Genomic DNA, 26,050 nt, shown 5'->3' on the forward strand with positions numbered 1-26,050 from the left:
AAGCTGTGAGCAAACTAGGAAAAACATGTGCATGGCTGACAGTTTACCTGTCTACCAAATGTTGAGGTTTAGAGAGTGGACAGAAGTAATTATTCTACTCCTGAAGGAAGTAAAATAGAAACACTCTTGCTGAATTGGAGAGGAATACAGAAAAATGTATTTAGAGATACGTAGGGGGAAAAAACGGAATATGTGAATCCTTAACACCTAATACAGATGCAGGATCATAGAATCAACCAGTTTGGAAGAGAATTCCAAGATCATCCAGTCCAACCTAGCACCCAGCCCTATCCAGTCAACTAGACCATGGCACTAAATGCTTTATCCAGTCTTCTCTTGAACACCTCCAGGGATGGCAACTCCACCACCTCCCTGGGCAGCCCATTCCAATGGCAAGTCACTCTCTCTGGCAAGAACTTCCTCCTAATATGCATAAGAACTCCTCAAAACAGGGACAGGCTGCAGGGTTGGGCAGGAAGAAACGGAATGAAATTCAACAAGGGCAAATGTAGAGTCTTGCACCTGGGAAAGAACAACCAGTATAGGTTGGGGTCTGACCTGTTGCAAGGCAGTGAAGGGGAAGAAGATTTGGGAGTCCTAGTGGATGGAAGGTTGACCGTGAGCCAGCAGTGTGCTCTTGTGGCCAGGAGGGTCAATGTCATTCTGGAGCGTATTAGGAGGGCTGTGGCTAGTAGGTTTACGGAGGTTCTCCTGCCCCTCTACTCTGCCCTGGTGAGGCTGCATCTGGAGTACTGTGTCCAGTTCTGGGTCTTCCAGTTCAAGAGGGACATAGAACTGCTTGAAAGAGTCCAGCGCAGAGCCACAAAGATGATTAAGGAAATGGAACATCTCTCTTACAAGGAGAGACTGAGGGAGCTGGAGCTCTGCTGCTTGGAGGAGAGGAGACTGAGAGGTGACCTCATCAATATTTATAAATAAGTGAGTGCCAGGAGGATGGAGCCAGACTCTGCTTGGTGATGCCTAGTGACAGGTCAAGGGGCAATGGGTGGAAGCTGAGGCATAGGAAGTTTCATTTAAACATGAGGAAGAATCTTTTTTCCTGTGAGGGTGACAGAGCACTGGAAGAGGCTGCCCAGGGGGTTTGTGGAGTCTCCCTCTCTGGAGATATTCAGAACCCTCCTGGATGTGTTCCTGTGTGATCTGGTCTAGGTGATCCTGCTCTGGCAGGGAGGTTGGTCTGGATGAGCTTTTGAGGTCATTTCTGGCCCCTGATATTCTGTGATTCTGTGAAAACCTTCCCCCCAACCATACTAAACCACAACCCCCCAGTGCTCATTTTCTCTGCCCCCATTCCCTCCTGTTAGGCCCAACCAGTCCTGATTGCACAGCAAGAAGTTCACTTGCAGCCTTGAAGGCTGTAGGCAGGTTGCTCCCCCATGGATTTACCAGATAAGGACTCCCAGAGAGCTGAAAGAAAGGAGAGAAAACGAGGGTTTGGCTTCGCTGCCCATTGACAAAGTGGTGGCAGGATTATGGAATTAAATAACAAAATTTCAATTTCTGGGGTGCACCTCCTGGACCTCTCTGCTCCTCCTGGAGAACTCTGTGGCTTCCTTAAGGGGACCTGGGCCAAACCACCACAGCAAGGAACAAAAAGGTATTATTTTGGTTTCTTAAAAGCACAGCTATTCTGATCCTTCAGTGATGAACTCTCCATACAAAAAAAGAAAGAAACAACAACAACAAGAAGGCAAAACTGTTGTGAAGGAAAGCAAAAGCACAATACTTTTCAGTCTGCGTTTCTGCCATATAAATTCTCGTGCTGTCTAGCACAAGCCCCTAAATGAAATAGCCGATGTTTCTCAAAGGTTTGCTCAAGCGTAGCATTTCCCTTTCTCACATGTAGGGCTGTGAAGCCTTGCTTCCAAAACTTGTCAGGAAAATTTACACTCAGCCTGTAAATAAATGAGAAATTTAACTACCTTTAAAATGAAAGCGAAGGTTATAAACAGATGTGTTCCCGCTGACTGAGCAAGAGCACTTGGGGAAGATACTGTGGTTCTGCTCTTCGTTACCATCTGTCAGCAGGGAGTTACTGTCCTCACATGCAAAGTAACTGAAGGGGATTTAATTTGTTTTGAAATGAATTATAAGTACTCAGCAGCAATTGTAGCATTTCCTAGCTGGTGCAGCAGGGCTGGGGGCAGAGCTGTAGCCTCTTGTTAGGGGTAGTAACTGATGGAAGCCTGGTGTGGAGAGCAGATAGCAGCTTCCTTGAGCACTTACATAACACTTAAGAGAACTTGGTCCTTTTGGAATGACAGTGCTGATATTTAAGGTGATAATAATTTTTTGTTGTTGAATTAATTCAGTTCAGACTTTCACAAAGAGAACAGCATTTAAACACTACAGAGAGGTTAACTAGGGCAAGGATCGTATCAGTGCAGGTTAAAACTTAAAAGTGTGTTATGCAGGTAATGAACTGGGTGAGAGTTTTAGATTAAAAGGAACTTATCAACATTTTAAATGCATTAAATTCAGCTACTTGCTGTTTCCCAGCTGTAGGGAGTAATAAATGAACTATTTTTATAGGCAATAACGTGAAAAGTAAACTTTCGATACTGTACAAAGAATTCATATCTTTGTAGAGTAATAGAACATAATTATGTAACCTTAAATATTTTACTTTTATTGTAACTGACATGGTTATGTGCATTGTAATCTGAATGTGATTTTTGCTTGAATTTTCCTTTTTGCATCTTTTCTCTTTGCTCCGTTTTACTTCAGTTATTAAGTGTAGCCTTGGCTACATTTAACAACTGAATTAAATGAATACGAAATTGACACAAGCAATATGATTTTTACAAAGTCAAATGACATCTATACAAAATGGTCTTATTTTATAGAGTGTATGCCAGATCTTCCATAAAAAAAGTAGATTTTACAGCTGCTCCTGATAGCTAAAATTCATTGCCTTACACTTCAAGCCCATGTTTTAAACATTGTGTGCTTAATGAGTGAGATTCAAAAATAGGAATTATGTTTGATTTCCAGTGGAATGCTTTGAACTCGAAAAGATTAGATACATTAAGGGGGAAAAAATAGAAAGATTTGCCTGTCAGACATTTCTTTTTTTAAAGATCAATTACATACTTAATTTAGATGACAGACAAAGAAAAGACAGTCGCTGACAACTGTCCAATGAAATCTTCAGGAAGTGGGGAACAATATCTCAGATTTTTTACATATTCTTGTTATACCCAGAAACCTTTCAGTTCCTTTCTTTCCTCCAAAGACTGACAGCTTCTCCACAGTTGTGCTTGCCACATCCATTGTCTGTGTTGCCCTTGGTTCAGGCTCTTTTCTGATGCAACTAACTCCACAAAAAACTATTTCCTCATTCCACGTGAGAAAAAAGTCTATCTTATAAAGGAGTCAGAATGAAAATGGTTTCTCTTCACCTGCTCTGTCGTTTTTTCCCCAGTAACTAAAGGGGAAGAAAACTGGTGAGGGGCTTTTTACAAGGACTTGTAGTGATATGACAAGGGACAGTGGCTTTAAACTGAGAGGGGGTAGATTTAGATTAGATGTAAGGAAGAACTAAGGCACTGGAATAGGTTGCAGAGAGAAATAATAGACTCCCTATGCCTTAAATTCTTCAGGGACAGGTTGGATAGGCTTTAAGCAGCATGATCTATTGGAAAGTGTTTCTGCCCGTGGCAAGGAGTTTGAAACTAGATCGTTTTTAAAGGTCCTTTCCAACTCTAACCATTCTATAATCTTAGTTTAATATAAGGCAGTACTATAATAAAAATCCATGTGATTTACCACACATTTCAATCCAAATGAAAAAAGTAATGGATATGGACATGTTCAGTTTACATCACCAAGTGTATTTGCTGTGGGTGCGCAGCTGAATAGACTATGCAATGTTCTCATATTGGCAACAATCAAAAGACTGAGAATTTGAGAAGAGGCCTAACAGCTGGACTGTTTCTGTTCCTCTAGGTGGCCTGTCTGTCAGGGCAAAGTTAGATTTTTCTCACAGATTGACCTTTTTTCAAAAGTGAAGCTGCTGAATCTCTTGTACTTGTTCTCTCTGACCTTCTGCATTGCTGCTTCTCCTTCGGACTGCAATAAATTTCTATTTTTCAAAATGTTCTCCATCTGTCTTGGCACATTCCCTGTCCTGAGCAATTGGTTTGGTCTTGACTTACTAAATTATAACTATGAATTATTTGACCAATTTTTTTCTAGATATTGAATCTCTTTCAGGGATTTTTTTTCTTGTCAGATATTAGCTGCTCATCAGTTCTAGGATATCCTTATAATTAGAGCTTCAATCTTGAGAACTACTTTGTTGTATATCAGAGAATGGTTTAGGTTGGAAGGGACCACAAAGATCATCTAATTCCAACCCCTTCCCTTGGCAGGGACACCTCCCACTAGAACAAGTTGCTTACAGCCTCATCCAGCCTAATCTAGAACACCTCCAGGGAAGGACCATCCACAACCTACCTGGGCAACCTGTGCCAGTGTTTCATCACCCTCACTGGAAAGAACTTCTTCCTAACATATAGTTTAAATCTCCCCTCTGACAGTTTAAACCCATTACTCCTCATTCTGGCATTACAAAACCTTGTAAATAGTCCCTCCTCAGCCTTCCTCTAGGCCCCTTTTGTATACTGGAAGGCTACTACAAGATCTCCTTGAAGCCTTCCCTTCTCCAGGCTGAAGAGCCCCAACTCTTGTAGCCTGTCCTCATAGCGGAGCTGCTCCAACCCTCTGAGCATCTTTATGGCCTTCCTCTGGACTGGCTCCAGCAGTTTTATGTCCTTCTTGTGTTGGGGGCTCCAGAACTGCACACAGAACTGCACTCAGGTGAGGTCTGATGGGAGCAGATTAAAGAGGGAGAATCCCTTCCCTTGCCCTGCTGGCCATGCTTCTCTTGATGCAGCCCAGGACATGGTATGCACACTGCCAACTCATGTTGAGCTTTTCATCAACCAAGAGCATACACTATGCTTAAAATTCATAGATTCTAAGACAAAGATAAAATTAATTGAGAACTGTATAAATATCACTCTTAGGTTAAAAGTCTAACCAATAGGTTAAGAGTGATCAAATCATCCATATTCATTTCATTTACTTCTCATTTTCTGATTGAAGAGTTGAAATTTATAAGATAAATTACAATTTCAAACATGATGTATAGGCTTGGTAGTCTCTTGCATGCTACATATTTCCTTTAAAAGTCAAGTATTCGTCAAACAGATTTTTGTATTAGGAGATCTATGGCTTGATGATTTAAGACAAAACATACCATGAAGAAAAAAAAGGGCAATACAACATAGAATCATAGAATGGTCTGGGTTGGAAGGGACCTCTGAAGGTCATCTAGTGCAACCCCTTCTGCAGTAAGCAGAGACATCTTCAACCAGGTCAGGCTGCCCAGCATCTCTGAATGAACTGCTTTTCTTTCAAGCAGTTTTAATGAGACAAGTGTTTGTGTTTTCTCCATGGCAGTTGAGTTCAGAAAATGAGATTATGGTAAAACACAACAATCATTATCGAGTAGCAGCACAGTCATCAAATGTTGTCTGCAGCCTGCTGAGTAGTGGTAGAAAGCAAGGTTTGCTACCTAAATGTATTCGTTCTGTGTGTCTAGGTCCTCTCTTCCAGCAGGGCCACAATTTGTTTGCATAGATGCTGTATGTAAATTTTAGGTTAGGGTTTTGAAAGAAACACTGTGGTGGGTTGAAAATTTACTCCTGAATAAAATCACCAGATTAGCTCAGAGAGCTTGGAAGCAAATGAAGCTCTGTATTTACAGCAAGCTAAAATTTACAGGCATATAATACAATGCATATGTACAAAACACATTTACAATTTAGAAAGAACACAAAAATTCCCCCCTGGACTAAGCCAAGATTAGTTTCCAGCAACCAGACCCGCTCCCTCCTCCCTCTCCCTCCCTTCTCCCATTACCTCCCAGTCGGTTTGTACCAGCGAGAAGGTTAGGACAGAGATAAGGAGAGCAGTGTGAAGCAGAGAGTTTCAAGGAGACCAAAGCAAAGGACAGGGATTAAAAATCATTTATGCACTCACTTTTTATCTCAATTAGCAAACCAATAAATGATATAGACATTATTATTTTTCTTACAGCCAGTCCTTTAATTTATTCACATTCTGCACTGAGCTTTTGGGAAAGTCCCAATTTCTCAGTTGGAATTTTCCAATAAGTCTTAAACTACTACAGACACAAACTCACTTAATACAGCAACAAATTACTAAGAATGAAGGCTGTTGTAAATACATTGTTGCTCTGAGTTTAATTTTTCACTTCTATACTTCACATTTCATCATGTGGACGTGCTATTATGTTAATGAAATTCCATGGTAAATTAATGAGGGAATTAAAATACACATTTTCATTTTCTTGCTATAGATAAAGATTGTGAAAGAATCTAAATATCTAAACCCATTATAATTCAGTCTTATTCATGTGGCTTGTATTAATCTAGATATCTGCTAGAAAACTTTCTGTTATTGTAACAATTAAGTAAAAAAAAAAAAGGCCTAAGATATCCAGCTAGTAAATACCCAGATTGCTGGTTTGGATTTTCAGTTGGTACCCATCTCCTGGTTTTCTTTTCCAAGATGCTTTTTCTGTTTACTACTGCAGAGCTAATACAGGAGGGGCAAACATACATTTAACTGTGCTTCTGTTTTAACAAAGTTAACTCCTTTTTTGGGGGCTTAAAATCTGTATTATTGCAGAGTATCTTGTAAAGCTCAGTGCTTGAGGGTTATGTCATCCTGCTTGAAGCAGGGCTGCACAGGAAGGTGGTGGAGTCGCCGTCCCTGGGGCTGTTCAAGGCAAGATTGGACGTGGCACTTGGTGCCATGGTCTAGCCTTGAGCTCTGTGGTAAAGGGTTGGACTTGATAATCTGTGAGGTCTCTTCCAACGCTGATGATACTGTGATACTAAAAAAATATGCTAGGGAGAGGTTAAAATTTAAAGGGCTAACTGGAAAACTACTGTGTTTGACTTGGGAACAGATGACTTTGTATTTACCTCACCTGTATCACCAACATAGAACACCACATTAAGTTTTTAATCACAACCCAAAGCATTTCTAGCTGAGGTATGGGTGTAACACTGTTCATAATTAAGGAACACCTATGCAGCAGGAAATAGCCTATAAACAGCTCAAGAAGAGGGTAAATGAAACAATCTATGGTTATACAGATTTCTTGGGTTTGTTTCAGTATTTTAGCTGCTGTGACCTGAAATACAGCGTAAACACATATGAGGAAGAGAAAAAGGTATTAGATTTCAATTGAATGAAAATACTGAAATACTAAAATAATTCTGGTTTCTAAGCAGCATTTTCCAATCCACTCTCTGCCAGCCTGGGGGTTCTACAAGCCAACTGATAACACATTTTAATGCTGTAGAGAATGTAGCAAAACCCTAATGGACTCTACTGCATGCTGAAACACAGAGAAGCTGCACCTTCATTAGAAAATCAGAAGCTGTGTGTGTCCTCACAGATCAATGATTTTTATCTACTATTTCATCTTCAATTTAATTCTGCTTAGTTGTTCTTAGGACTTCATCAATGGCAGCACTGGCTGACCTCTCACCTACACATCTTTGAAAAACCATGGGAAAAGTTAAAACAAATGCTACCAGATACTTGCAATAACAGCAGCAGTAGTAAGTAGATCACAGTCATAGACAAGACTGTAAATGTCCCTAAGGAAATCTGTGTCTAAATTAGTTTCAGATATAACTGTAGAGACAATGGCAATACGAAGTAAACTTGCAGGCAAATCTCCTTCCAACTAAAACTTAACCTGAAGGCTCAGAAATACAGATTTGATAGGAATCTTAATGTCCAAATAATATATCATATGCACATAAGTGTATTCTATTGGTCCTGCTGCTACTTCTGCCCAAAGACTTAAGGAAGGATTTGAAATGCGTTTAAAGCAAAATTCTTCTCTGTGAGGGTTTTTTAACTCTGTTTGCTGAGAGTCCCTGGAATCTATAAATCATATACTGACTTTGATAGATGTGATTGAACAGTTAAACTTAGAAAAGTTCTGAAGTAAACAAGCCTGCATTTATGATATGTTTTCTAGCATCCTGATTACAGTTTTGCATGTCATTAATTTGCATTTCATTTAGTTTTCTGCTCAAAAGCGTCCTCCACTTCCATTTTATGACCAGCTCCAGTCATAATGCAGTTGCCAGTTTTACTGAGCAAATTTCATTAGTATGTGAGAACTTCTCATGTGAAGTATTTTTCTCTGTGTTTACCAGCTTTTAGCTACAGCAGCGATGTTCACTTTTTTTACCTTTCTTTATTGCTGTGTTTTGCTGAATCTCGACTATAAAAACACAATCATTGAATATCAGCTTTGCTTTCAGGATGCAACGTTGATATTCAGTGTGCCTTTTGGAAGACAATGGCTAGTTCAGGCTCACTAAAAACTCTTTCTGAAATGAAACAGCTTAAAATATTAAGCTCACTTCTGTAACTGGACTTTGTTAAGAGATATTCACCAGCCCAAACCTATATTTGGTATCTTCTTAAAAAGGATAAACCTCACAATGATATATCCACTGAAAAGGGAGAACTTGCAGTTATATTTTGAAAATGACTGTATGTTCAGTGACAAGAAACCCCATGATTTTCATAACTGCATTTGATGGGAAGCACAAAAGAAAAGCTGGCTCTAGTGACAGCCGTATTCAGTACTTTGAGGTGACTGAAAAGCACATTAGACAGCTCTGAATTTTGTTGGGTCTAGATGATGTCTTTTTCCTGAAGTATTCCTAAACTGAACTTACACCAACCCACCCACGTGAATAATCTTCAGTTTCAGTGTGTTTGTAGGTTTGGGGTTGGGTTAGTTGTGGTTTTTAATTTGTGAGCAGTATGTAGAAGCTGGCCAAAAGAAGAGAAGGAAAATTCAACCAGTGACAGACCATATGGCCTGTTCCTGACAAAGGAAGCACATTGGCCATGCCGATGCTGTACTAATGTGCAGCCGTAACAACTCAAACCACTTGTCACAGTGAGGGAAATAGAGTTTAATGACATGGTTTGAGGGAGAAAAGTCATGTTTCCTTGGAGGTCATAGCACGTTTCATGAGCAGTTCCAGATAATGTATTTCAAAACAAGAACAACACGTAGAACATCAAATAGCTGGATGATAGAGAGCAAGCCTATTTGCTTAACTTCTTTTTCAGTCCCTTAGACATCAGAGGCATATCAAAATGACCTATTTAAAACTTTAGATTTCTAGTGATTTTTTTTTTCCCTTTCAAGCTTATCTGTTACTTATTTTCTTACATGGGATTCTTTTTCTTCGGGACTGTCCTTGACAGAAGGGAAGAAAAAGTCTCCGACACTGTTCAGTAACTCTTTTTCCTGGAATTCATGTCTGGTGTCTGGTTCCAGTCCCTGTTTTTTTTCCTGCCCTGTCTTTTCTAGCTTCTGTAGTCTTTTCTCATTAAAACATCTCTTAGTAAGGTCACTAACAATTTCCTGTTGTCCAGCTCCAAGAATCTTTTCAGTGTTCATATTCTTCTGGGTCATTCCACCAACAAACCATCTTCCTGTCAACAGTCCTTTCTTGTCTTCTCTTGGCCTGTCATCAGGCTTTGACTTGTAATAATTTACCACTCAATTCTGCATCTTCCCCTTGTCTTCTGATGATCCTTTTGCAGACCCAGTTCTTCCACTCTTGCCTCCAGCCCACCACCCTCTTTTCCTGTTTAGCAGTGCGTTTAGTCTTCAATCCCTGGGCATATCCCTATAGCAAGCCCAGCACCTCTGCTTTCAGACTTTTATTTTAGTTAGTTGTGCTGACAACTTCTAAATGCAACTTGTTAATCACAGATTTCTTTCCTGTTTTCTTTGTAGTATTCCTCATTAGACTGTTGTTAAGTCCCAATCTCTAAAAGACCAAAATAGATGTTTTCTTTCAAACCTCAGAGTTTCACACAATGTTTTGCTGCCTTGGTTAGCTGTCCTTTCAGTCTCCTACATGCACACATTTAATGTTGCTTGTACTTAAAACATTTTGTCCCCTTTTCCTGCACCAAGAAACAAATGTATTTTTTAAATTCTGATGTCTCCTTAAAATTGTCATCTTCTGAGTTTTTTACTTAGTATTCAGGCACTGATTAGCAGTAATCTAATTCAGCCTCAGCCATTATTTCCTCATTAAAAGATGCTTGTGTTCACTGTATTACCAGTACTCATAAAATTAGCTATAATAGCCTAGAATATCTTGTTGCATGAATGAAGAGATAAGTGAGAGGAACTTAATAGTCGTGGCATTGCCTCTGTCCGTCAGAGTATGTTTTGGATCATCTTTTGTCCTTGGTTACTTAACACAGTATCAGTGTGACACGACCTCTGCACAAAAGGCAGATATTTTTCCTATCTTCTTGTGGATTAATGGAGACTTTTAAAGCACAATAAAAAAATATTCCTTTCTTATCCAGTTATCTGACCTGTCACAAAGAAGACTGAGGTGATCTAGATGCCACAGAAGTCCCTGTGCCAGCAGGCTCCATTAACTTAAACTCCCTTAAATCAAAATAGAAAAAGGTAATTGTCTTGGTAATGAGGTTTAGTAACAATTTTCTGGGAGATGGTAATCTCAAATTCTCTTCTTTATTTCAGATGAATCTCATTAATTCCCTAAATCCCAAGTCTCTAGCCTCACAACATTGGGAAGCTACCTAACTGAGTTTACAGTGTCAGTTCAACACACATCAGCTCCATATTTGCTAAACACTCTTCGCTCCTGGCTCACTGTGGATTCCAACCAAGAATATACCAGGCAGCAGGAGGAAAATAAGTTCTGAGGAAATGCATCACTAATGAAAAAAACCCAACTTAGTTAAAATCAGACTCAACAAACACAAGCAATCTCATTCTTTGTCTGCATTTCTGTTTGTACAATAGGGTGGATGTCCATAGTGAGAGCAGATCTGTATGCGGGTACAGTAGCTTTCCCAATAGCTAACAAGTCAAGGGCAAAATTGGCCAGGCTATTTTAAACCAGCACTAAAGCATACTAACAGATTGAGAATGGATTTCATATTAATGCTGCTGGAAGAAAGTTTGACTAGGTTGTTAAACCACAGCCTCTCTTGAATGAGAATTCATAAAAATGTCTTAGCAGCTCTTGCTCCTCATGCCAGTCGCATTTCCAGTGAGCTCACACTCAAATAGTGCTGTAGCAGAAAGACAAATCAAGTCACAAGAGAAGGCAAGATTCTTTTCTGTTGATACACTATGCAATACAATGGATTTCAACTCCAAATTAGGTTCTTAAAGCAGGACTACAATGGAGATATTTAATAATAACAATTAGTCTGAATAATGTACTCTCAGCAGCTGCCTGTGATGCTTTTCATTGGCAGTACATTTTCCTCACTATTGAAATGCCTTTAGCAACATAGCGCCTATTTTATATGGTCAGATAACTGCCCTAAATTAGAAATGGTAGTTGCAACTTTTTCCCCTTTTCACAAGCAATGTGTTCTGATTTGCAAGGCCCTAGTGCACTACAAAAGAGATTGCCACTGTTTTTTTCTAAATACCATCTACTTGGCAATTGATAAGTCACAACAATATCCCACCAAGCCAAACCAGAATCACATTCTAGAGCCCAGTTTCTTGTCCTCAACTTGTATTTTTAAATTCTTCAAAAATACAAACTCTCTCCTGGAAATCCTGACTGGTTTTCTGAGCAGATACTTCTCTCAGAAGTATTTTATTTTTCGCAGCAGGGTTTGCACTGAAATTGGTGCTCGTTTAGCATGGCTCAGTCACAGTTCAAAGATCTGCTCTATGTTTTCCTATACTGTCAACCTTGGAAACTTCTTTATTCTACCTTGATATTAAAAGGAGAGCCAGCTTTCAACTCCAAGTCAACCCATGGTTGTATTATCCTAAAGCTTCCTTTGAAAGGAAGAAGAAAAAAAAACAGAACAAAATCCTCATCAGTGGTAATTAATTTTGACAGTGTGGGCTTTGTAGCAATTCACAAACCTGTACTTTGTGCATCAGCATTCCTTATTATTCTAATTAAAGTGGAACATTGTGCCCTCGCCAGTCATTAATGGGTTTTCATTTTGTAAATGACATTTGCAAAAGTTAAAACGGGCAGTTCAGATGAAGTCCACAGGCAAAAGCGTTAAAATTAGCATCACCATAGCAACAGCCTTCCATCATTAGTATTCAGGGCAACAGCAAATGTTTTGTTGTGCTTTTGTTCCCAAAAAAAGATTTTTTTTTTCATTGCATGCCATTCATAAATAGCAAAGGCTGAAACCCAAACGTTTAAGGTAAGATTATTATATTCACATGGATGCCACTACTCTAAAATTGCCTTTTTTTTGTTTTTTTGGAGGGTATTTTTCAGCACAGAAACTGAATTTCACAATATCTACAGCTGTGTGTATGTCTAACCTCCTGAGTGACATTTATTCATTGCCAGCCTGCTGCTTAACAGTACAGTCTTATTGAAGTCTGTCACTTTGACTCAAGAATCTGTACCAAGTAACAGATTCTGCTGAGAATTTGTAAAAGATGCATGCACGGTGAAACGTTGTCAATCCCCCATTAAGGAGACTGTGCATCTGCTCAGTGCTGGTATGATGCTAGTTATGTATATATATATTTTTTAGTTTTTGTTCTTTTTTTTTCCCCTCAGGAATTGAAATGTAAGAGCATACATCTCTTTAGTGAAGCAATATTTGAATATGATCTTGTCTTGCACAGTTTAGAATTGGGGAGAGAAAGGAAAACAAGGTAGATATGAGTTTATTCCAGTGTCTTTTATGGGAAGAGGTGATGCTGGCAACCTTTTGTTCTGAAAGAGAATATAATTGCCTGGAAGCATGTCTAGGAGCATGCTGCAGCAATACTTTGCAGTTTGAGAAACAGTTTAGCACCACATCACCTAAATGAATCCTGAGGCATCCTGTTCACATACATTTTACTCAAGCAAAAGCGTGCAGTCAATACAGGAGAAGCAGTGGTTGTCCTCTAGAATCAAATACTTTTTTATGCAGAGAGGGACAGTAAGAAAAGCAAGGGGAAAGATGTTAACAAAAGTAAATAACAAGTAGGGTGAGGTCAGTACAAGGACTACTGTTTTAATTTGATGTATCCTGGCTTGTTCAGTAATGAGCACAGATCAGAAGTAACTAAATGTTCTCTAACATTATGTCTCTGTGTTTTAATTTGGCACAGGAAGGTTCCTCCCTTCCTCTTCATCTTGATGAAATGCTTCATTTTGCAGATTTTTTCAGGGAAGACTCTTTACCAAGTAAACACATATTAGTGCCTTGTAAAAGCTGGGTGTATAATCCATTTCATGAAAGGTGTTCTTGTAGTGTAATAAATGAGGCACATTTTCATACAGCGATTGCCTTGCTAGCACCTGCCCTGGGAAGATTGATTAATTTTTCAGCTAGCGAGACCTGCGCGATTGGAAAAGCCTTAAAAACAGTGACTACAAATGCACCTGAAGGAAATCATTCTCACTTAGCCAAAAACCATCCACAATGGGTTGACATTTGGTGCTTGCCACTTGGAAGGTTTTAATACACAGGCAGACTCCTGTATCTCTGAGGTCCTGAAACACCTACTTACACATTCGTTGGTTCAGCCACTTATTTTCTTTCTTCTACAGAAGCGCCTTTTTGCTAGGTCAAGTTAATTTTTCCCCTGTGCTGATTCAGTCTACTGTTTTCATTTTTGGCTGCCTGTCAGGTGCTTTCTGAGAGATTCAGCATGCTAAAGCAGTTAATTTTCTCTCTGTTAGACCTCCATCCCCTACTGCAGTGAGGACACTTACTAAACTGTAATATTTTGGCAGAATTTTGCTATTTGGTCTTCCTAGATAAAGTTCAGCAGTGAAACAGAGCACCATAAAAAATGAATAATTTCCTCTGAATCCAGAATTCAGTCTTCATTTAATTTAAAAAATGGTTGTGTCTAGCATTCTGTCTCTGCCAGCTTGGTAAATCTGAGAAAGGTCAATACTAGGTTCTTGTATACTGAATCTTATAAACATCAAATAATCACAGAATCACAGAACGGTGGGAGTTGGAAGGGACCTTGAAAGATCATCTAGTCCAACCCTGTTTTAATCAACTGAGGAGTCTTTGGAGATCTTTTGATTAGATTAGCTCTGTACAAACATTGAACTATCATTAAAAAGATTTACCTAAGTTGCAGGGGCTTTATAGTCATATTTATTGTAATAATGACAGGCAGAGAGGCCACTTCTGGAAAGGATCATTAACAGATTACTGTTTTCTATTCCAGACTCCATTCATTCAGGGAGAAACTCTTAAGCAGTATTGTGGTAAACGAGAGGAAATTGCCAGTTTCTTATTTAGCCAAAATGGGTAAACACTCTGTTTCCCAAAATATATGTATATATACTTTCCTTAAAATGGTTAGTAAAACTGTTCTTCATTTAAGATGTTCCTGCATTTAGAAGGAAATGCAGGTCTATGAGTGTGGATTTCAGAGATGCTATCCTAGTTCAAGGTTTCCCTTCTAAAGAGTGACCTCCCTTCTGGTAGCAGAAGCAAATATAGCAAATATCCTCGACTTGGTTTCATACATTAATCTTCTTAAAAATCATACCCAGCTTCAACCTGTAGAAACCCCAGAGAACTGGCCACACCTTGAGTACTGTGTCCAGTTCTGGGCCCCTCCATTCAGGAGAGATGTTGAGATGCTCAACGTGTCCAGGGAAGGGCGACAAAGCTGGTGAGAGGCCTGGAACACAAACCCTCTGAGGAGAGGCTGAGTGAGCTGGGGGTGTGCAGCCTGCAGAAGAGGAGGCTCAAGGGGGACCTTACTGCTGTCTACAATTACCTGAAGGGAGACTGTAGCCAGGTAGGGGTTGGTCTCTTCTGTCAGGCAACCAGCAGCAGAAGAAGGGGACACAGTCTCAAGTTGTGCCAGGGGAGGAATTGGCTGGATGTTAGGAGGAAGTTCTTCCCACAGAGAGTGATTTGCTGTTGAAATGCGCTGCCCAGGGAGGTGGAGTCATCATCCCTGGAGGTGTTCAAGAAAAGACTGGATAAGGCACTTACTGCCAAGGTCTAGTTGACTGGATAGGGCTGGGTGCTAGGTGGGACTGGATGAGCTTGGAGGTCTCTTGGTTGATTCTGTGAATGGAAATAGGTGATTTGCAGCTCTTTTCCTGAGCGTAACAGACTGTGTGTTTTGTAGATGGAAATGTCAATGATTACAGGAATAAAAAATAAAAAACAGGACTTAGAACTGCTAAACCTATACCACATTTTTATTTCTCCATCTATAAATTTTTAGTGCAAGTAATTTGGAATAAAGACATCTTTAAATTTTACTTCAGTGTTTAGTAGGAAACTTCTTCCAGATTTCTGCCAGTGAGAGCATTTTAGCCACTAGGACCCAGTTGTTGGAAAACATATTTTACTTCTACAGTTAACTTTAAGTATCATCTGAAAATTAGAGGTTAAAAAGCTGATTCCTAAAGGTCCTTTGCTGATGAGCTCACTTCTAAATTAAACTCACTTCTAAACTGAGCTATTTTGACATAAACCATCATCAGAATCATAAATGAAAACCACAAAGCTATTACCTTTCTGGCCACAGGTGAACTCACTTCATTTGTTCTTTTAATTACTGCCTGTTAATGGAAGTGTCTATTCTTTTAGTACTGCTATAATAGTACTCCAAATTCAAAACACTTAGAAGACTGCTCAACTGCAGACAGTGTTCTACATCTTCATGTTTGACCAGTGTTCTCTCCAGTGCATTCCTCATTCATCTGCTTTTCCACTATTTTAATTGTGTTATGGCACAAATCCAATTAAAACCTTACTAATACAATCATTACATGTTAATGCTTGCTTTTGTATGCTAGTACTTCTCCTGTTCCTAGTCTGAGGGAGGAATAAATATTTCATCACACTTTAACAATCTTGAAATGTGCAGAAGAATCTACAGAAGACTCCAAGTTACAGTTGGAGCAGTGTAGGCTCCCAGCAGACTTACTGTCAGAAGTTTGGAAACCTGATTTAAGTTCTGCGATGAAAGAAGCTTGCACAGATTGAGAGGTACACGCATTGATTTCAACAAAGTGACTTCTTAGTTCTGGGCACTTGAAAGAGACAAGACTCCGGCTCTCGGAATTTTCTCTCGTGTATCATGTTTTTTCACATCAGTGCTTGAAGTACTGTGGGATAAACATTTGCTGCTGCAAAATGTGGATTTGTATCTGCACAGTTTTCTCTTGAGAAAACTGAGCTCAAAACCCCCTGTGCTGCTTTGCTCTGGGGCATTTGTTCACTCTTCAAGAAATAAGGAGTGGAAAAAAGTTTGCCAGCATGAATCCTTTATCAAACTCACCTCTATGTGGTCTCATGATGGTACTTTTTGGTTGGGATGAAGTCGGCCAGTGGGATTCCTTTCTCCTATGTCAGTCTCAACACTGGTTGTAGTCAGTGGCATATATTTATAATCACAGATTCACAGAATTAACCAGGTTGGAAAAAACCCTCTAAGATCATCAAGTTGCAACCTGTCATCTAATCCTTCTAATTAACTAAACCATGGCACTAAATGCCTCATCCAGCCTCTTTAAACACCTCCAGGGGTGTTTCAGAGACCTGTTCAGAGACCTCCCATTGGGGAATCTTTTAAATTATTTACCAGCATTTTCCCCCAGTTTCATAAACCCAAAATAAATTTCCTGACTTTGAAAAGATCTTTATGGCTATTACTCAGTGTTTCTTCTCTTTCCATTATACATAACTTTATCTCCTGCAAGCAGTCATTTAAAGCCCTGTGCTGCTCTGATATCTCCAAACTGACATTCTGCTCATCTGTTTCACCAGTTGTGCAGCATTTCAAGAGCCCAAAAAAGTTGCTGCCTTGCCTTGTCTTGTTGCATCTTGCGTATTTTCAGCTTTCCTCAATTCTGTTAGATCTTTCCAATAACTGTTAGACATTTACACCCACACAATTTCCTTAAGTCACAGCTTTCCTCTTCTTTGTGAAGAAGTTAGACAAAAAGAGACAACCAACCAAAAAATGTAGGAAACTGTCTCCTGCGCTCTTCTCTAGGTTTTTCTCTTTCCTGGATAATTTGGTTGCCACAGTCTTTCCTCTCTGAGCTCAGTTTGCTGCAAGCTCAGCACTCTCCAAAAACACAGCTCGAATGTATCTTAATTTCATACTTTTCAGGTCTTTTTGCCACTGTTTCAAAGAAGTAGGTAGAAGCAGGTAACTCCTGAATCATAGAATCAGCCAGGTTGGAAGAGACCTCCACGATCATCCAGTCCAACCTAGCACCCAGTCCTATCCAGTCAACTAGACAAGTGATGTGTTTCAAGTAAGAGCATTCACCTACAATTTCTGTTTTGTTTCAGAAGCCTTCCTGAATTATACAGAATTTCTTTTTCACATTTACTGAGAAAGTAATATATGTCCTGGTAAATACTGAGTAAATCTCTTGAGTAAGAGAAGACTAATCCATGGTTTTTAATGTAAGCTGTTCACAAATGTTCTATGTACTGACAACCTTTAACACAGCTTCACCTAACTGATTCCCACTGCAAGTGAGACCAAACAGCTGGCAACCACCAGTCGGTGCCTTGTTACTACTGAGAAGCTTTGATCTATCTTATGTATAATACATAAGAATCCACATTTTAATCATCTTTCTGCTTTCATATCACTTGTGTTGCAAAACCTCATTTTATTCCTAAAAACTTATCCTGACTTTGTTGATCTGTTTTAAGAAATCAGATTATTTTTGACCATCTATTTATTACAACATGGCTGTGAGCAGACATGTGTTACACCAGGTAGAACTCAGTATACTCTCCCCACTATCCATCACTTACCTATCCACTTTTGTCCTATTCCTATGCCTGCAAAAGATGTAGCCAGTCTTAATTAATTTTTTTCTTTACCCCATGTAAGAGTCCTTTCAGGTTAAGATAATGACTGACAGAAAATGCAGCTAAGCTGAAAGTTCCTCTTGTGTCTATATGTACTCCTTAGTCTACACCTTCATTTTTATTGAAAACTTTATTTTACCAATGGATTAAACTTGAGGAGATCTTCAAAAGTAACAATTTCAGTTCTTCTCTGACATATATACAGCAAGTAGAATTGATCGTGTCTCTGTATCCACAGGGACCTGGTGAAGTCACAGCTTCAGTGCTGTGTTCAGTTCTGGGCACCACAGTGTAGGAAAAGCATTGAAGTCCTGGAGAGTGTTCAAAGAAGAGCAGTGAGGCTGGTGAAGGGTTTGCAGGGCATGTCATATGAGAAGCAGCTGAGGGAGTTGAAGTTGTTTAGTCTGGATAAGAAAAGGCTAAGGGGAGATCTTACTGCTCTCTACAACTACCTGAAAGGAGGTTGTAGTGAGGCTGGTGTTGGTCTCTTCTCCCAATTAACTGACAATAGGACAAGAGGAAATGAGCTTAAATTGTCAGGGGAGATTTGGATTGGACATTAGGAAAAGCTTCTTTACTGAGAGAGTGGTGAGATGTTGGAATAGGCTGCCCAGGGAGCTGGAGTCACCAGCCCTGCAGGTGTTCCAGAAGCATGTAGATGCAGCGCTTCAGGATATGGTTTAGTGGTCTTTGTAGTTGGGTTATGGTTTGACTCAATAATCTGAAAGGTCTTTTCCAACCTTAGTGTTTCTATGATGCAGTTTCAGGTTGGTGCTGTAGTATTTTTACTAATATAAATGCTCATATTTCTATTCAAATGCCTCTTAGGCACTTGTGGCCAGTCTGATTGTTTCAAGGCAGTGAAGGTCTGATCAAACCATAACTATAAAAGAGGCATTATTTAAACTAATAATATTTGCACATTAAGAATAATGCAAATATAAGAGCAGTAGCATAGAACAGTGCTGCATTACTTATGAATAAGGGTTTTTTTTCCTGACAAAGTGCTTTCTCTTGCAATCAGTGAAATCCAGTGTTAAATTTCCCACCAAATTATGTCATGTCAAGCTTAGCACTTTAACAAATGTGGAGTCATTAAAAAAGAAAACTATAGTACAAGACAATTAAACTGTTTTGGAAAAGGTATTTTCAATTATCCTCTTAATTGCAAGTTGTACCAAAGAAGACGAAATAGAGAAACCCAAAATTTTAGCAGAACAACCTAAATTAAGAACAGAAGAACTGTATATTTCAGTGTTAAAGTGAGTATCTGGAACTGATTTATATATACTGTGCCCATCTAGGAACAAGCAAACCCATGAAATTAAAAATCCATCAAATTGCTGTTAACTGAGAGAATGGAATAATCTGCCAATGTGAGAACAACCTGTACTCAGTAAGGAATGCAGCCAAAATTTTGTTTGGAAGTAAAACTCAGCTGAGTGCATAGTGCACTAAAAGGGCTAGAGCATTGTCATTGCATGCTGCGCTTTTGCAGTTTGCAAACTTGGCAAGATTCTGCAGTGTATGCGAATGCAGAGGAGTCCAAGGGAGCAGATTGAGTGTTCTTCTGTGTCCTGCCTTTTACCACTTCCATATAAAAATTGCTACCTAACCATGGGTTGTTTAGCCTGGAGAAGAGGAGGCTCAAGGGGAACCTTATTGCACTCTACAGCTACCTGAAGGGAAGTTGTAATCAGGTGGGAGTCAGGCTCTTCTCCCAAGCAATTTCACACAGAACTAACCAGGTTGGGAAAGACCTTTGAGCTCATCGAGGCCAGTCTATCACCTAACACCTTCTAATTAACAAAACCATGGCACTAAGTGCCTCATCCAGTCTCCTTTTAAACACCTCCAGGGATGGTGACTCCACCACCATCCCAGGCAGCCCATTCCAATGCCAATCACTCTTTCTGTGAAGAACTTCTTAACATCCAGCCTAAATCTACCCTGGCACAGCTTCAGACTATGTTCTCTTATTCTGTCACTCCTTGCCTGGGAGGAATTTGTGACAAGACAAGAGGGCATGGGCTGAAGCTGTGACAGGGGAGATTTAAGTTGGATGTTAGGAAGGACTTCCCCATGGAAAGGATAATTAGACACTGGAATGGACTGTCCATGGAGGTGGTGGAGTTGTCATCCCTGGAGGTGTTTAAGGAAAGATTGGATGTGGCACGTAGTGACATGGTCTGGTCAATGTGGTGGTGTTGGGTTGTGAGCTCGACTTGATGATCTCAGAGGTCTATTCCAGCCTCAATAATTCTGTGATTCTGTGTGATAATGAAACTCTGAAAAATAAATGCCACAAGAGGTCTGCTGGTGTGCACTGGAGGTGCTTCTTCAATTAGGTAATTCTGTCAACAGCTGTGCCAGCTTGCAAAAATACTGAATGGAAATGATAGTTGCCTTTGTTAGAAAATTTGGCTGTTGCAAACTTTGCAAATTACATCTAGAGCATTCAGCACACTGTAAAAGAGGCTATGACACGGTTCCTTTTCACTGGTAGTGATTTGTTTTTGCCAGATCAGTTCTTTTCTGGATAGAAAAAAAGCACTATTTAAAAGTAATTTGATTTCTTTGGCAGGGTTGTCAAAAAAGCTTGAGGCACTTATGTATGGGCACTTCTACTGCATGGCATCTATATAGTACAGGGTTTTGGGGCCAGTCTAGACCTCTTCTGGTTCCCCCACTGTAGGGAGGTAGTTTTGCATTTTTAATATGATAGATTTATTGTACAGGGATAGCTTCATCTGTTTTCCAGAATATAGCACAGTTGTTTTTTCGCATTTGGGCTGCAACAACTCCCACATTAGATCAGACAATTTGAAAGGAAAAATAAAACTTTTTAATTATATCTTTTATATATATATATATGTGTGTGTGTGTGTGTATAAATAAAATCATACCTACTTTCACAGAAATGGGAAATAGAGCTCTGCAGTGGCTCACCCCTCAGCAATAAGAGTCACTGTCTGAATTTTGGACCAAGAGATGACTGTTATTCTAATGGAGGCATAGACAGCAGTGTAAATGTAAGATAATATGCCACTAGGAAGCCCAAATAGCCCAGATATTATCTTGTGTCAGAGAGTTGATCTCTCTTGGCTATTTAATAGATCAAATCATTTAATTAAATGGCAGAATAGATGTAGTCCCTCTGGCCTTCTTTTCTCCAAGTTGCTATAAAGTTCTATGTATAATGTTGACATGGAAGTAACTATTAGAAGCAGTCACTCTTCATCTCTGACCCAGCAGAGTACACTGTCATCGTCACCAAATGTTCATGTTCATTCATATAATTCCTTTTAAAATGTTCAGATTAATGCTAGTCTCAATAAAATGCAGTGTTTGCTATGAACGATAGTAATAAAAATAGCAATAATATGGCATAAACCAATAAAAAATAATTACTTTTGGTGTTGGGGTAATGAAAGATTTTAATGCTGGCACCTTACAAACAGGAAATATCTTTCTTCTCTTTGATTTCTAAACTGTAATTCTTAGAATAAAGCCAAATAAATGCTCAGTGTGGCAAGCTGCTAAAAATAAATATCTCCAAGGCTTTTAGTTCAGTATTGAATACACTGATTTGATAAACCAGATGGATTAGATGGGGTCTAATCCTTCATTCCCTGCTTGGCAAAAATCTTGTCACAGCTTCTGCAATTCTTCACAAAATTATTTTTCTCTTTGATAAATTCTTTGCTCCATCAGTTACCCAAAAAAAAAACCAAAACCAAAAAACCCAAACCAGAACAAATGGAGGGACCTGCGTGCAAGGATAATGACAGTAGATTTTTGAGAATGAAAAGCAACTGCAAAAAAAAATATGAGAAAGTAACAAGAGGTTAATTGCTGAAAAGTGATAAAATTTATGTCCATAAACAGAAAAAAAAGTTTAATTACTGAAGTCCAAAAGTGTTTCAGCGTTCTGTATCTCTACTCAATTTTTATTGTAAAGATAAGGTTGAAAGTGTTTTTTTTTTAATTCTTTTTTTTTCCTTGATGCATATTAGGGTAAAGGCATTAACTCAAGTGGTGATAATTGTTTGCAAAATAACATTTGGTTCTAAAGATGGCAACTACATGCCAGAGCTGTTGATAGTAACTGAAAAAGAGTGATAATTTAAAACAGCACCATGTTTTCTTTATACAGTAAACTGATTTTTGTTGTCTAGGGATGAATGCTCAAACAGTTGTAAAGTTTTCTGAGACAGAAGATGTGAATTTAGATGATCCTTCTTGCTAACTTTAAGGAGATTCAGAAAGCCATCTTCCACCCAGTTAGTTCAGTCCAGTGCAGAGCCACAAAAATGATTAAGGTAGTGGAATAGTCTTCCTTAGGAGGAGAGCGTGAGGGAGCTGGGGCTCTTCAGCTTGGAGAGGTGACTGAGGGATGGCCTCATTAGTGTTCATAAATGCCTAGAGGGTGAGTGCCAGGAGCATGGAGCCAGCCTGTGCTTGGTGATGCCCAGTGCCAGGACAAGGGGCAATGGATGGAAACTGTGGCATAGGAAGTTCCATGGAAACATGAGGAAGAATTTTTTTATTTTGTGAGGGTGACAGAAGACTGGAACAGGCTGCATAGGGGGGTTGTGGAGTCTCCCTCTCTGGAGATAGTCAAGACCCATCTGGATGCGTTCCTGTGTGATCTGATCTAGGTGATCTTGCTCTGGCAGGGGGGTTGGACTGGATGATCTTCCAAGGCTCCCTCCAGCCTCTAATATTCTGTGATTCTTTGTGATTCTGTGATCTGTGTCTATTAGTTTTTGGCCAACGTAAAACTCCAAATTGTGGGCACTATTAAACAATCAAAATGGTTTGGATCCTGTGCGTGCTCTGCATTTGTAGTGCATTGTGTAGGAATAGAGAGTCTTGCTTTAATGTAATATATATACATATAGTTGTGATGTTTCTTTTAACTGATAATATGGAAACAGGTATTTTTAACTTAAAAAATTATCTGGCACTCTGTTTCATGCAGTGAGAGATAGGATAAAGATAGGCAACTCCACTTAGTCATTGCAATAAGGATTTTCTCTTTAAATGTGCACAGTTTTAGACAAAGCTGAAGATGTTTATATAGTAGAATTGTAAGTTGACATTTCTGATAATATGTTCAAGGGAGCAGCAAGCATCTAAGAATGTTGATATGGAACATAAATAAGGTTTAAATCCCTACTGTTTTAGGACTATGTGGATTGTTCAGTGTTTAGATTGCACTCTTGAAAGCAGTTAAGATGAATAAAATAGTTCCAAATTTAAAACTGCAAATGGTTTTATTAGTTCAGTGTGGGAAAATACTCAGTATAGAAAGAAGGGAATTATTTTGGATTATTTTGTGCTACACATCATCACTATTCTTAATTTAATAATGGATTATTTGCTGAGGTTGTTTAGCCTGGAGAAGAGGAGGGTCAGGGGGGACCTCATTACTTTCTACAAATACCTGAAGGGACATTGTAGCCAGCTGGGGGTTGGTCTCTTCTCCCAGGCAACCAGCAACAGAACAAGGGGACACAGTCTGAAGTTGTGCCAGGGGAAGTATAGGCTGGATGTTAGGAGGAAGTTCTTCACAGAGAGAGTGATTGGAATGGACTGCCCAGGGAGGTGGTGGAGTCACCATCCCTGGAGGTGTTCAATAAAAGACTGGATGAGGCACTTCATGCCACGGTCTAGATGACTGGACAGGGCTGGGTGCTAGGTTGGCCTGGATGATCTTGGAAGTCTTTTCCAACCTGGTTTATTCTATGATTCTAATTCTATTATTCTATGATTATTGTAGGTCCTAAAATTAATCTGTGTACCTTTGGTCATAAATATCATGACTCTTGTGCAGACAAGGCATCTCTGGTTTTCAGTTGCAAGCTTTTCATAGTGAATTAAGCTGTGTTGCTATAAAAGTAATCTTCATTTTGGGGTTTAACAACAGAGATCAGAGAACTGAGTGAAGGTAGGTCCATAGAATCACAAGCTATCTGAAACCTTGTTGAGATGTATTATGAGAGGTTTAGTTTAGTTCAGACATATGAAATAGTGAAAGTATAACTAGACCTTGAGTTCTGTTAAATGCATTCCCACGACTAGACTTAGTTAAAAATGAAGTGTAAACTGTGCCATGTAGTTTAGCAGTATTTTTTCTGTCTGTCAGCTAGCACCCAGAGCTGTGCTGGAAATTGCAGAGCTATCAGTGAAAAGAAGTTTTTCACACCAAGTCATGTCAAAGATGAATTTGGATAGACTTTTCTGAAACTAACTTTGCATGACTGACAGACCTTCACAGGCAACAGAGACTCCAAATATTCTGAGGGAAATGTCTTGATAAATGTCTTGCTAAACAACATACAAAGTCCCATCTAAACATGAGAAGGAACTTCTTTACTTTGAGGGTTGCAGAGCACTGCAACAAGCTGTCAAAGAGATGGTAGAGTCTCAATGTCTGGAGACTTTCAAGACCCACTTGGATATATTCCTGTGTGATCTGCTTTAGCTTTCTGTGATTCTATGATTTTTTTTTCCTGAATTATCTGCCATCTGCTGTGCCAGAGATGGAAGGAGCTACACAAAGATACCTAAATGCAGGAGCTGGGAAGAATACTTTGTTAGGAAGAACCATATTGTGGTTAAGTAAACAGAAAGAGCAGAAGCTGTCTGGAATTATGTGAAGCGTGTGCCAAAGCGTAAATGTTTGAACTTGCCACAGTAGACTAAATGGAATCTTTTTTCTTCCACTTAGCTAAGAAATAATTTTTATATTAACTCAAAATTTCTTTGTATCACTCTTCAGTGAAGGATTAAATAATACCTGTGTGCTGGAATGTGGCTTCATGGTAGCTGATACTGACTGATCTGTCTATGGGAGCACTAATGTAGTTATCTGTATGCCTGTATTTGTTTCAAGTGACTGGATGTATAAATACTAATTTTCATTCTTTGGCATATACAAGATAAGACTAGTGTCATTTGCCATTGAAGGGCACTGACAGAGCTATTGGAACAATTGCCTCATTTTGTAGCCAAATTAAAGTATATATATACTATTTATTTATTTTTCTCCTAGAATACTGTTTGAAATGAAATTGTTTTGACTTTGGAAGTGTCAGATGAGAAGTGTTTACTTTCCAGATTTTTTTTTTCTCTTACCAAATCAGATCTTAATTTGGAAATAGTTTCACAATTCTAGACCTGAAGCTGCATTTCTATGCAAATACACCATGAGAAACGTCACCTGGATCAGATATAGGAGTTAGCCTGAATGGAATTACTGGTGAGGCTAGTTAGGTGTAGCTGCTCCCTTATCCCATTAGTTCTGTAGGTTCATTTCTTCTTCAAATACAGTACTGCATTTTTCTCTGATTTCCCCACATAAAAAGAGAGTGCAGAGCTATGCAGGAATTGTAGAATCACAAAACTGTCAGGGTTGAAAGTGACCTTAAAGATCATCCAGCTCCAACCCCCCTGCCACGGGCAGAGACACCTCACAGTAGATCAGGTTGCTCAGAGCCACATCCAGCCTGGCCTTAAAAACTAACAGGGATGGGGCTTCCCCCATCTCCCCGGGCAACCTGTTTTAGTGTCTCACCATCATCATGGTGAAGAATTCCTTCCTAACATCCAACCTGTATCTATCCACTCCTAGTTTTGCTCTATTCCCCCTAGTCCTGTTGCTACCTGACATCCTAAAAAGTCCCTCCCCAGCTTTCTTGCAGCCCCCTTCAAAATACTGGAAGGCAATAATAAGGTCTCCTTGGAGCCTTCTCTTCTCCAGACTGAATAACCCCAACTCTCGCTCTCTGTCTCCATAGGAGAGGTGCTTAGGAAGATTAAGTTTTGCTCATGTTACATCAGTTTACAAGGAAAAGCCAAAGATTCTCTGCTTTTGAAACTAAATCAAAGCAAGTCTGATTTACTAGAGAGGGAGAACTGTCCCTTTGCACGCATTAGGGTTCTGTGTGGCGCAATCTAGGGAAAAGGTTAAAAGCAGGCTTAAACCAACATATTTGCTAAGGTCAACAACCTCAACATGTTTAGGAAGATGATGGAAAATCCTGGAAAAGGGTGCATAAAAATAGGGAAG

At 39.4% G+C, this 26,050-nt stretch overlaps 1 protein-coding gene across 19 annotated transcripts in view; it reads left to right on the plus strand.

Moving 5' to 3' along the window:
• DMD (dystrophin) overlaps nt 1-26,050 on the plus strand; it is a 1,274,903-nt gene that overhangs the window by 1,143,474 nt on the left and 105,379 nt on the right. The window contains exon 62 of one of the 19 annotated variants that reach the window (XM_064151957.1): nt 11,788-12,108. The exons of 17 other annotated variants lie outside the window; for them this stretch is intronic. In XM_064151957.1, the coding sequence (XP_064008027.1) occupies nt 11,788-11,896 (109 nt within the window). In that variant the 3' untranslated portion in view covers nt 11,897-12,108. Of the gene's footprint in view, nt 1-10,672; nt 12,109-26,050 lie in introns of those variants that run through there. One more of the 19 variants, XM_064151959.1, reaches the window with a different exon arrangement.

The sequence above is a fragment of the Pogoniulus pusillus genome, chromosome 12 (assembly GCF_015220805.1).
Source record: "Pogoniulus pusillus isolate bPogPus1 chromosome 12, bPogPus1.pri, whole genome shotgun sequence".
Taxonomy (NCBI): Eukaryota; Metazoa; Chordata; class Aves; order Piciformes; family Lybiidae; genus Pogoniulus; species Pogoniulus pusillus.